The sequence below is a fragment of the Myotis brandtii genome, unplaced genomic scaffold (genome assembly GCF_000412655.1).
Source record: "Myotis brandtii unplaced genomic scaffold, ASM41265v1 scaffold441, whole genome shotgun sequence".
Classification (NCBI taxonomy): domain Eukaryota; kingdom Metazoa; phylum Chordata; class Mammalia; order Chiroptera; family Vespertilionidae; genus Myotis; species Myotis brandtii.
Window position 1 is genome coordinate 145624 of NW_005366873.1, and position 12374 is coordinate 157997.

The following is a 12374-nucleotide window of genomic DNA, read 5'->3' on the forward strand; positions in this document are numbered from 1 at the left end:
ATATTATATTTATTATATACAAAAGGATGTGGATCTTGTCCAAGTAGGGAGCTGAGTGAATGTGTAACAGCAGCCTTCATATTTCACAAAGTACTTACCTTCCTTGTAAGCATTGAAATCAAATTTTAATAGAGGTGTAATTAAGTCTTCACATCCTGGCATATGTTTCCCTCCATTTGGGTAAAAGTCCAGGTGCCCACAAGCGTTGATTGTGCCGGCCCCTGAAATAGATATTAGAAGTAGGAGGAATGCTTTTCAAATTCTCCTCTTTGCTTCAGTGTAGCTCTGTTTGTGTTAAAAAAAAACTTTTACCAAACTCGAAGAGGAAGCGAGCTGCATTGGTGTGAATGACATCGACAAAGCCGGCGTCCGAGGGGTCCAGCCTGACCTCGTTGGGGGTGTTGTGGAAACACGGCCCGGCGGGGTCCAGCCCTAGGAAGCAGGTGCCTATTACACGGAGTCCCGTTCTGCTCAGGAGGACCTACTCAGGAGCACTTCTGGCACCCCACTGGGTGTTCAGATACTCGATTTTGTACATAAAAATAACAGGTGAACACAGGCAAGGCCCAGCGGCAGGGCAGGCTTACCAGTTATTCTCCCGAGGCCTGGCGTCCGGGCCCCAGCCTCCCCGGCCAGGTGAGCTCCCAGGCTGTGGCCGATCAAGTGCACTTTAGAAGGGGGGTATCCAAATTGTTTCTGATGGGATTTTAAAAAGGAACACAGAACAGACATTTTGAAAAGAGCCAGTAGAATGGCTTAACTCTGCTTAAAGTGGGAAAGGGGCTGGCACCCCCCACTCCAATCACATGCAGGATGGGGTCTGGCAAGGTGACAGCGACACCCACGCCCACCTCTGTACTCATCTGGCTGAAGGAGAGCACACCAGGCAGGCCTGGAGGAAGCCTCTGCCGAGCCCCTGCCCTGTGCCGAGGGGCCTCATGGGTACAGGAGAATGCCCAGGGGCAACCGCTGTGCTTCCGGCCCATGCCATCCCTCCCGAGGCCCAACCCTTCCCGCAGGGCCCCAACAGCGGTCAAAGGCAGCTCCTGCCCTCGCTGCTATCCACCACCCGTGTCCACCGCGCCCTGCCTGTTTCCTCCAGTTTAAGGCAACTCTAGCCAATGTCTGGGAAGACTTGGGACCGAGAGAGCCCATAGCTCAGACACCAGGACCAGTGAGAAAGCTCCCAAAAGCTTAGGACCGGTTTTTCTCTGAGAAGGAGATTAGTTTAATTTCATTCTTTGTATAGAAAGACCCACTCTAAGTGCCTCCTTAACATCTACTCTCCCCTGACAGAGTGGGGGCAGAGAGAGATTTGTGGGGGCAGAGGGAGACTTGTGGGGGCAGAGGGAGACTTGTGGGGGCAGAGGGAGACTTGTGGGGGCAGAGGGAGACTTGTGGGGGCAGAGGGAGACTTGTGGGGGCAGAGGGAGACTTGTGGGGGCAGAGGGAGACTTGTGGGGGCAGAGGGAGACTTGTGGGGGCAGAGGGAGGGGATGTGTGGGGTGCAGAGAGAGACTTGTGGGGGGCAGAGGGGACGTGTGGGGGCGGAGAGAGACTTGTGGGGGTCAGAGGTGAGTATTGGCTCCCGATTCTGCTTGAGGCTGCTTCCTATCTGTGCTCAGTGTTTCACATCACCTTCCCGGCCGCCCACCTGAGTTAGCTGCCGATCACATCCCTCTTCATCCCCCTGCCTTGCATTTCCTCGCAGCCCCCGCCTGCACTCTGTGAGCAGACACTGTCCCGCTCACTGTGAACCTGCAGTGCCCAGAACAGGGCCCGGCTCACAGCAAGCGCAGATAAAACATTTGTTGAATAATGAGTGAACCCTCCTCAAGAATCTGAAAGGGTCATAAATCTTTAGATTTACTTCCCTGCATTTTGTAGTGGGACATTACTTTCTATAATGATAGAGCACTTGGACATTTCTAAGTGTCTCTGGGTATATCCCTTATAAATAGCAACATCTATTTTATTCTTTTAGAAAATGTTTAGATTAAAGAATTATGGTTGGACTGGCCTACAGATCTAATTCACTGCATAGGACCAATTTCTAAACAGAATTCATAAGATGGAAATGGTTAATAATCATTAAGGATAGGTTTACAGTGTGATGAAAACTAACAAAGACGGTCCTACAGGCGGATCAAGGTAGTGACCTTGAGCGAGGGGAAGGTCGGGAAGCCTTTGGTGAGGAGCCTGTGAAGGAACACTGCCACCACGTGGCTCTTTGTGTAACCACAGGCGCTTTCCCAAGAAGTAACTGCTTTCCTGACCACCACACAGGAGTGCTTACTGTTTCACATGTTCAGTACTTGTGCAAGCTAATGAAAAGAACGGAAAAGTGCCACGAATTCTTGGTGATGCAAAAGCAATTCAATATACTTTTAAAATAATAACTCTCTTTACCATGAGAACATCAATGAAATAAGCCACCTCGGCTCCGGCAACGCGAAGATTGTTGACGGCGGGGATGTACTCCAGCGATCCGTTAATCCAGTCTACGTTAATGCAGTTCACATCTTCTGCTTTTAGCAACACCTGGGACAACGATTTAGTATAAGTATTAAAGGAATGAGAATGAGAGAAAACCAACTGATCCCATAATAAGCAATAACACTAGCAGGGCCTACTACATGCTAGATACTGTCCTAACCCTTTTACGTATAGGAACTTATTTAATCCTCACTTACAGATAAGGAAACTGAGGCACAGGTAGGCTAATTAACTTGCCCATGATCACAGAGCCGGTAGGTAGAACCAGGATATGAATTCAGACAGCCCGATGCTAACACACTCTATCACTTATAAATAATTCATCACTTGCTATGCTAGCAGTGTATTCATCTTGAGTATACCATTAAGAGGGGAAAATTAATCTCTTGAAGTGAACTTAGAAATTTTTTCCCTTCATTAAATAAGAAATGGATCATGCCATTAGTTTATTTTCAAAAGATGAGAATTTACCAAAGAATAATTTTTAAAATAGGCCCCCATTATAATCTATGCAATTCATGATAAGTGAGAAAAAGTGGGAAATGGGTAAGGCATGTCAGGCCTTAGGACATGGACCACATGAGTAAGCAATGGAGGAGTCCATGAATATGCATTAATGCCACACAAGGTACATTCGCCTTAAACGTAAGTGTTCCCGCTAAAGAGCGTGTTCCCGTCATACATTGCACATGGCCTGCTGCCATTTTCCGTCTGACTTCCACCCAGGTATGTTGATGCGGGTCATCCTGTCTGTTCTGAAGTGTGAGGCGTGGATAGTTCGATGGTTAATCGCACTGATCTCCTGTTTCAAGTGAAGAGAGATTAAGATGAAACAATCATTCCATTTTATTTAATATTTAGATTCTAAATCTGCTCAAAAGACTTCCACTACAATTAATTCATATACATCATTCTACAATATTATAGATAGATAGATAGATTTCAGAGAGGAAGGGAGAGAAATAATAACATCAATGATGAAAGTGAATCATTTATTGGCTGCCTCCTGCATGCCCCCCATTGGGGATCGAGCCCACAACCCTGGCACGTGCCCTGACCGGGAATTGAACTGTGACCTCCAACCACTGAGCCACGCCAGCGGGCTAAATTTAATTTTTATCAACCTTCTTTAGTACACTTTTACCAAAGAAATAGTTACTGATACATACTGGGAAAGGGCTAAGAAATTATTCATGCATGATGAAATGTAATAGGTAAATATAATCATGAGGAAGAGAAATAAACATGTTTGGGTTTAAAGCAATGTTTGTAAGACAAGGTTGGGCTGGTTTCCATCAGAATTTCAGCAAGCCTTACTTTGGTACAGCACTTCTCACTGACCATCAATGTAATTCATGGGAATTGTCTTATTTGAGACTTGGAAGCAAGCTACCTGGTAGCAAAATAGACTATCCACCCCACTTTCTGAGTGAGGAATAGAAGTTAGAATCTTACCACGTAAAAGGCAACAGCATACTGAAGATAATTTTATGTGATTACATTAAATATTATTTTGTATTTCTTATATTTTGTTGCATTGGTTTTATAACCAAACTCTCAAAGATTTTAGAATATGATGAATTTAAGTGATTTTGTTATTAAGAGGATTAAGAGACCCAAGTACAAGCAATTCTATTAAGACAAAAATGAATTACCAGCAGATAGCAAGTCTGACAGTAGTGAATCCTACGACTGGAAAGCCACACATAGATCCTTATGAAATCTAAACGAAGAGCCCATTGCGACCTGCCTGAGTTGGCAGTGACATGCCACTAATCGTACACCTCGCTGGCTAAAGAATCAGAAGTTGGTTTACATAGCAATTTCAATAGAGCTGACACTCGGATCTGTCCATGTGGCAGGAACTGTTCTCGGGGCTTCATAGAGCAGCTCATTTAACCTTCACGGCACAGTGAGGTGGGTACAGATTTTACGGATCAGGAAGGGGCACAGTGACAGAGGTCAGCTCACTTGCCCAGAAGTACTGTCTGTAGCCAATGAGTCCTGAGCGGGGGTCAGACCCACGTGGTCTTTCTCTGAAGTCATGAGCTTAACCGCTGGCTTCTCAAGTTATGATCTGAACATCGTGTTCTCCCCTGACAGGGCCCAGACCAGATGCGGCATTGGCTGAGGCAGGAAATAAAATCAGTTGTATTCAGGCTTTATGGGAGCACTTACCTGCTAAGTACTGGAACCCAGGGGCAAAAACATTTGTCCATCTATGCATCTAAAAGCATCCAGATGTTCATTCCAACTCCAGCTGGAGCCCCCTAAACACCTACTATACTCCTGTTTCTACAGGGAGGAATTTGGTAGAAAAGATTTGTTTAGGCTTTCCCCGTCAAGAGAATAGTTTGAGGAAGGGGAACCCCAAGCAAGTCTCAAAGTGGCAATTGGACAAATATTGTGGGATCTGAGCATCCTCTGTTGTCACACGGAGCCACTGAGGAATTTAATACAGTAGAAACGGTAGAAAAAACACTTTGTTCACTCTTCATTCCATCTGGCACACCCCTGAAAATGGCATACTAACCTAGAAAATGGGAAATGCCAAACATCGCGGGATCAAAAGAAGGCATCTGGGATTCTGATGCCACAAGGACCCATGTGGAGCTGGGTGCTCGGGCCTTTTCCCATCATTCTTATCCTGGAGGAGTCATGGAGCCTAGTAGGTACGAGATCAACCCATTCTGCACCTGCTGACTACTTCACAGGTCATCTCATTTCCTGCATGTCAGAAACAGTCACCACTTAGGTATGTTCCAACCTTGACAATGGCTACAGGCACAGAAACTGGCAGACTTCTGCAAAATGTGCATCACCCCTCCCGTCTGCGTGAGCCACTCTAGGCTAAAGAGTCATGGAGTCGTGGGGGAAGTGGGGCATTTAATTCTTGCAGAAACGTAGCTGTGAAGATCTATGAGTCTTAGAAACCTAGGTCATCGCACCAGGTTTCCCCTGACAATTCCTCCCTCGGGCAAAGAGGATGTTAAACCTTTGCGTGGCTCACTTCTACTTTCTCATAAGCAAAGGTGGCTAAATTCATACTGTAGAGCATTTGGGTCAAGTCTAGGATAATCCTTTTTTTGTTTAAATATAACACCTTGACTCATCCTATGCCCCAGCTGTTGCCAAAATCACTTTAACAACAAACCCTCAGGCTTCTATCTATTGCAAACTTCAGCTACAGATCTAGTGTGTCACCCAGGATTCTTCCCTAATGGAAGGGAGTGGAGAAGACCCAAGGAACATTGTTTTTATGGCCCCTTTATTAGTAAAGTACTTGGTTTCTGATGTTCTACAAGGCTCAAGTGCATGACCACTGTGCAGAAGGATGAAGGACCGACAAGTCCTCTGAAGACTGAGGGTCAAGACCAGGAGCTACAGCTAGTCCTGAATGGACACTTGTACCCTGAAACTCCTAACCTACAGAGGTACCCCAAACATTTGTATTCAACATAGATTCTCTCTACATTTTATCTTTATTTTTTAATCTTTACCCGAGGATATTTTTTCCACTGAATTTCAGAGAGTGGAAAGGAGGTGGGGAGGCAAGAGAGAGAGAAACATCGATATGAGAGAGACAGATGGGTTGGTTGCCTCCCACACCCTGGTCAGGGCCAGGGTTCGAACCTGCAACCCTTTGGTGCAAAAGCCGAATGATCTAACCACTGAGTACACTGGCCAGGGCAATTCTCTCTACATTTTAAAAATCATGGTAAAATATACATAACATAAAAGTTACTGTTTAGGCCATTTTTACATGTGCAATTCGATGGCATTAAGTCAGTCCCACTGTTGTGCAACAGTGACCACCGTCCTTCTCGGAACTTTCCCATCATCCCAGAGCTCAGGTCACAGATCACGATCTGTGTTGCAATAAAGGTATTTGTTTACATACCCCGTTTCCCCTAATATAATGCCTTTAAGACAGTGTCCTGCTTATTCAGTTTAACACGTACTAGGTACTGTGGCTTGATCACACTCTTACGTGTGGAAGGCTCTCAATTAATATATTAACTGGACAAGAGGGGACAAATGTAATCCTTTCAACAATCAAGATTTTAAAATACATATATTAAAACAAATTTTTAAATGGACAAAACTCCAAATTTACCTTCTGTGAAACAACATGTGCAGCACAATTTTCATATTTAAACACTAGGACAAATCATATGAGAAAAAAATCTGGCTCACAATTGTAAAAAGAAATACTTGCCTTAAAATCAATCATTTATACAATATAGAAATGATGAATTATAGAACTGTACACCTTAAACCTATGTAATTTTTTTATTGTTGACACTATTTCAGGTGCCCTCCTATACCCCCCCTTTGCCCTGGCCACCCCACCCCTGGCCTTCACCACTCTGTTGTCTGTGTCCATGGGTTATGTATGTATATACATGTTCCTTGGCTAATCCCTTCACCTTCTTTTAGCCAGCCATCCCACCCGTCTCCCCTCTCATCATGTGTCCATGCCTCTGGTTCTATTTTGTTCACCAGTTTATTTTGTTCATTGGAGTCCACATTTGAGTGAGATCATGGGATACTTACCTTTCTCTGACTGGCTTATTTTGCTTAGCATAATACTCTCCAGGTCCATCCATGCTGTCTCAAAGGGTCAGAGTTCCTTCCTTTTTACAGTGTGGTATTCCATGGTGTAAATGTACCACAGGCTTTTTTATCTACTCATCTACTGATGGGCACTTCGGCTGTTTCGATATCTTTGCTATTGTAAATAACGCTACTATGGACACAGGGTGCATAAACCTATAAACTTTTTTTAACCAATGTAACCCCAATAAATTCAATAAAAAAGAAACCAACAGTTTCTGCCAGAATGGGTTACCGCATCTGTCTTCTGTGTCTATTGCTACAGCTTCTATTTTAGAATAATCTGTTGGAAGGCAGGAGCCAGCTTACCTGGTAGGCTATGCGGTTGCGCCTGGTGTAGAGCAGGAAGCGAGTGTTTATCTCTTCCGGGGACCAGGGCAAACCAGCGAACTGCCTGGTCAGAGTCCCGGTCCATGGTAAACCATCTCGAAAGCACCCCAGCCTTTCATAGCAGATCTCTTTTCCTATCACAGAAAGATGGCGTGTCAGTGCTGTAGGAACCAGAGAGGCTGTGTTCCCCACTCTGAAGGTTCATTGAAATTAGTCTTCAAGTTGAACAAGTCTGACTCAGGGAGCGTCTCTTCAAAAAATACCCCTCCCCCCACTTATGACCATGACCGTGGAGATCGCAATGCTGCTGATGAGAGAGTATGGGCTTTGGAATCAGAAATTCCTGGCTTTGGGCAATTAGTTAACCTTTTTTGAGTCTCACTTTCCTCCTCTGCAAAAGGTAGATAATACCACTTACCTTACAGACTCGTTATGACTAAATGAACTATAACATGGAAACCCCTTGTGACTGGGCCTGAGACATGAAGACATAAAATGAGACACTGTGCCCCGGCCGGCCGGGTAGCTCAGTGGATTAGACCATCATCCCAATATGCCAAGGTTGTAGGTTTGATCCCCGGTCAGAGCAACCAATGAATACATAAGTAAGTGAACCAACAAATCAATGTTTCTCTTTCTTTCTCTCAAATCAAGAAATAAAAATTTTAAAAATAAAATAAAATGAGATACTGTGTCTTCCCTGAGCTCCTGCCTTTTCTTGTTGGAAGGGATCTTTGTCCCCAGAGCCTAGCACCATGCCAGGCACACAGTAGGAGTCTAATGTACGTTTGCTGAGAACATAAATAAGAGTGAAGTTTCACTTAGTTTTAACCAAGTTTCTTCTTTCCAGAGCTCACTTTACTCACCTAAAATGAGAGGCTTTGGGGAAACTAAGTCCTCATCATTTCTGTCATTCACTGACTCAAATTTATCCCGTCACTGTGACCTTCTGTTTTCATTTAATACTCAAACAACTTCATTTCATGCTGTTTTATGGAGGTAGAGTTCAATTTATTAAATTATGATTATATTTTACCATTATTTTTTCAACTTATTATTGATCATTTATTCAATTTATTGTTATTTATAACCTATTCACTTTATGGTTATTTGTTAGTATTGGTGAGAACTGTTTGAAGACTTGAATTTGAGGACTTTCTTCTATCACTTACAAAATATAAATAAGCCTTTGATTCTCAAATCCACCAGCTTTTAACTTCAAAATTTTAGGAGATTTCACATTCTGAAGAATGAGATGCCACATAAATGTAAAGAGGAGGAATAGAAAATTAAACTTACTTTTAATCAAATAAATTTTTGTACATTTTTTAAAAAATTGTACAGATAAGCAACATCCCCTGCCCACCCCCAGCCACAGCCCTCTCCCCGGAGCCGACCCCCTGAAACATATGCAGGCCCTGTGGTTCCCCCATATCTGTTCATTGTGCTGACGCAACCAAGTTGCAAGTGATCAACTTTAGTCACCCGTGATCTATTAACCTGCTGCAATAATAAAAGAGGATGTAACCCACCTAGTCCCTGGACCAGCCCAAACCAGGGCAAGAGGCAGAATCCAGGCCAGTTATTTTAACTGTGAGCGTCTAATATAGGGATGGTTATTAATCAGGTTTTGGAGAAATGAAGACAACAGGGGCCCCTGTGATAGCTCAGGGGGAGCAGCTATCTGCTCCAGAGCTGGTAGAGAAATGGGAGAGGCTGTTACTTAAATGTGGAACCTTGGGGCTGCTAGATGGGGAGGGGGTGCTGGTTCCTTGGAGCTGGGGTTCGGGCCCCTGAGAAGGGGTGTTAGCTCACTATTGCCGGCATCATTGAGTGGCTTCGTAAGTCTGGTTCTGGGAGTATCAGAAAACTGTAAACTGGAACCAACACCTGCTACTGTAATGACTGCACTGGAGTGAAAAGCCATTGATGGAAAAATGCAGACAGGCCCAGCCGTGGCTCAGTGATTGAGTCTGGACCTATGAGCCAGGAGGTCACAGTTTGATTAGGGTCAGGGCACATGCCTGAGTTGCAGGCTCATTCTCCAGTGGGGGCATCCCTGAAGCGGCCAATCAATGATTCTCTCTCATCAGTGATGTTTCTCTCTCTCTCCCTCTCCCTTCCTCTCTGAAATAAACATATACAGTGGGGCCTTGACTTACGAGTTTAATTCGTTCCGTGACTGAGCTCGTAACTCAAATTACTCGTATGTCAAATCAAAAAGTGAACGAGTGAGACACGTGATGCTGGGCTGATGTTGTGGCGTTCACTTTTACGTTTGCTGCGCCAACTAGCGGTGGGGTATCTGAAGCTGGCTCGTAACCTGAATTTTAGCTCGCAACTCAAAGCAAAAAATCGGCCGAGAGACGGCTCGTATCTCGAAAAACTCGTTAGTCGGGACACTCGTAAGTCAAGGCCCCACTGTATTTAAAAAAAGAAAAGAAAAAAACGCAGACAGGATCCGGGAGCAAACAGGAGGGAACCCTCCCCTCTCCCTCCTGGACCATCAGCGTCCCCCCAGGGTCCTTACTGACAATGCCTCTGAGGGCGTGTGCTAGCAAAGCAGGGCCTCAACTCCTCCTGCTGTACAATCAATAACAGTTTTCAGCTCACCTTTGGCTTCCGCTGTAAACTTAGTCATCTTCTATTCTGTGATCCGTACCTGGCATTCCTTATAACCTGACTCCCTACCTTTGCAACATGAACTTTAAAGCGCGCCACCCCTCCCTCTGGTCTCCCTTTCACCTTCCCAGCTTGTCAGCTGCATTTCCGCATTCATGCTGTCAACATTGATAACATTCAGACTTTGTTCTGTCATCATAATTAGGTCTTCCATGTTCTGTCTGTAGGCTGACTCCAAAAAATCAATAAACAGAATTTATATGATTATGACTAGAAATGTAAATATTTTTCTTCCCAGAGCCACCTAGCATGCTATAATTACATTTCCTTCTCCGCATGTCTATTGTTCAGATTCCATTCCCTTCAAAGGAGAATATTTAAATGAATTCTCCTTTCTTGTCCATGAATTGCTCAAGATCAGGGTCATTTTCGTTTGGTCCATATGTGGACCATGCCTTTCTTGTGCCGTTTTTGGTTTTCCTGGTTTCTCTGGCCGCCTTCGTTTTCTCTTGTTGGAAGTGTAACTGTGCCTCCTTCAATATGTCCCTGGTATAGTGCGGCTCCTCCTCAATCTATCTCCTGCCTGCCATCCATCCTGTTTTTTCTCTTGAAACACACATCTGTCCAGCTGTGATTTAGGGCAGTGATTTCACATGTGGATTTGGCCTTCCTAATACAACCTTCTGTTTTTCCTAGAATGTCCTGCTGCCTTTATTTTTTGCATTCCATGGCTTTACCCCCAAGTACTCAACTACATTATCCAGTCTATGGAAGAGCTTGGATTTTGAAATGAAGGTTGTTGTAAATGTTGCATGTTGTCTATGCTAGTAACTTTCCAGGGTTATTGGTCACCATCCTTTTTTCCATAAGGAAATAGCGCAAAGAGGGCATAAAGTTAGAAGACAGTAGATGTGATAGAGGAGACTGATCGACACCATAGGTATTAAAGCCACTTAGGGAAAAATAACATGTTTGCTATAAAATTAATAACTTGAAATTGGACCAATAATTTACATGGCCAATATAACAATATTGAACTAGGATGGTAAGAGCAGACAAAACCAATAACTACTACATAGTAATTGCGTAAGCAGTTCACAGTATAAGGGGCACAAGTTGGTGAATATTGAGTTGTATAAGAAATGCCCACAGACTGTCTTGGCCGATGTGGCTCAGTTGGTTAGAACGTCATCCATGCACCCAAAGGTTGCAGGTTTTATGTCCCATCAGGGCACATTCCCAGATTGTGGGTTTGATCCCCAGTTGGGGTGTGTACGGGAGACAACCAATCGATGTTTGTGTCTCACATCAGTGTTTCTCTCTCTCTCTCTGTCTCTCTCTCTCTCTCTCTCTCTCATCAATGAAAAACATATCCTCAAATGACGATTTTAAAAAAAAATAAAGAAAAAAAGAAATGTCCACAGAACAATATTCCTTCTCAAAATCATGAAAAAATGGAAAAAAATCAATGTGGAAGTTTTAATCAGCATTATCCCCTTCATTCATTCATTCATTCATTCATTCAACATTTACTGAGCATCTACTGTGAGTCAGGTACTGAAACTGGAAATGTGTACTTTCTCATTTTCTATTACATATCCATCAGAAAAGTGAAGACATTGAGACTTCAATGGATAAGTTATTTGACCAAGGCCATAAGGCTAGTAAATGGCAGATCTGAGAGCCAAGTAAAGACTATCCAGTAACTTGTACATCATTGGAAATAGATGCTTCACAACTGCTCTTCAGATTAATCCAGTATTACAAAATGGATGCATTTTCCTTAGGTAATTTTATGACAAATAAATCAAGATATAAACAGAACCCATATTTCAAAGTCCATGTCAATTACATTTTGGATGTGAATACACTCATTATTTTTAAGGGATTTATTATAAGTTATGAGTCTTACCTGTTGATGTGCCAAAGAATAAGAGTGCAGCAATCCAAATTCCAAACATCTAAGTTGATTTTTTTAAATCACACAAAAAATCTTCTTGAAGATTTTGACTTGTAAAATCCCCTCGCTATAAAAACTTCAGCAGTTTTCTTCAAAATGACACCACTCACTAAGTTCTAGGTCCAGAAGAGCAGAGCTAACTGCACCTTGAATTCTATGCCCTGCAAAGTGAATGTGCTGTAGCCGATGCCTCGCTTCACATTAAGCCATAATTAGTGGGGTGTGTCTTGCATTGTGCGGCTGGTAATTAAAACTTCTGAGGTTTTTCTGTTTCATCATTAGTAATATTTTGGGTAGGCACAGACTGAGTCACTCTTAAAAGTTATTTTAAGGCTTTAGAATGCTACAC

The 12374-nt window shown here is 43.4% G+C and overlaps 1 protein-coding gene across 1 annotated transcript in view; it reads right to left on the reverse strand.

Annotated features, from left to right (window-relative positions):
- Window positions 1–12137, reverse strand: part of PNLIPRP3 (pancreatic lipase-related protein 3) — a 20065-nt gene extending 7928 nt beyond the window's left edge. Inside the window, exons 1-7 of the mRNA XM_005874499.2 lie at window positions 11978–12137; window positions 7423–7577; window positions 3179–3298; window positions 2410–2541; window positions 588–696; window positions 313–432; window positions 99–221 (exon numbers count right to left, since the gene is read on the reverse strand). Coding sequence (XP_005874561.1) covers window positions 99–221; window positions 313–432; window positions 588–696; window positions 2410–2541; window positions 3179–3298; window positions 7423–7577; window positions 11978–12026 — 808 coding nt within the window. The 5' untranslated portion in view covers window positions 12027–12137. The remainder of the gene's footprint in view (window positions 1–98; window positions 222–312; window positions 433–587; window positions 697–2409; window positions 2542–3178; window positions 3299–7422; window positions 7578–11977) is intronic.
- Between the last annotated feature and the right edge of the window lie 237 nt (window positions 12138–12374).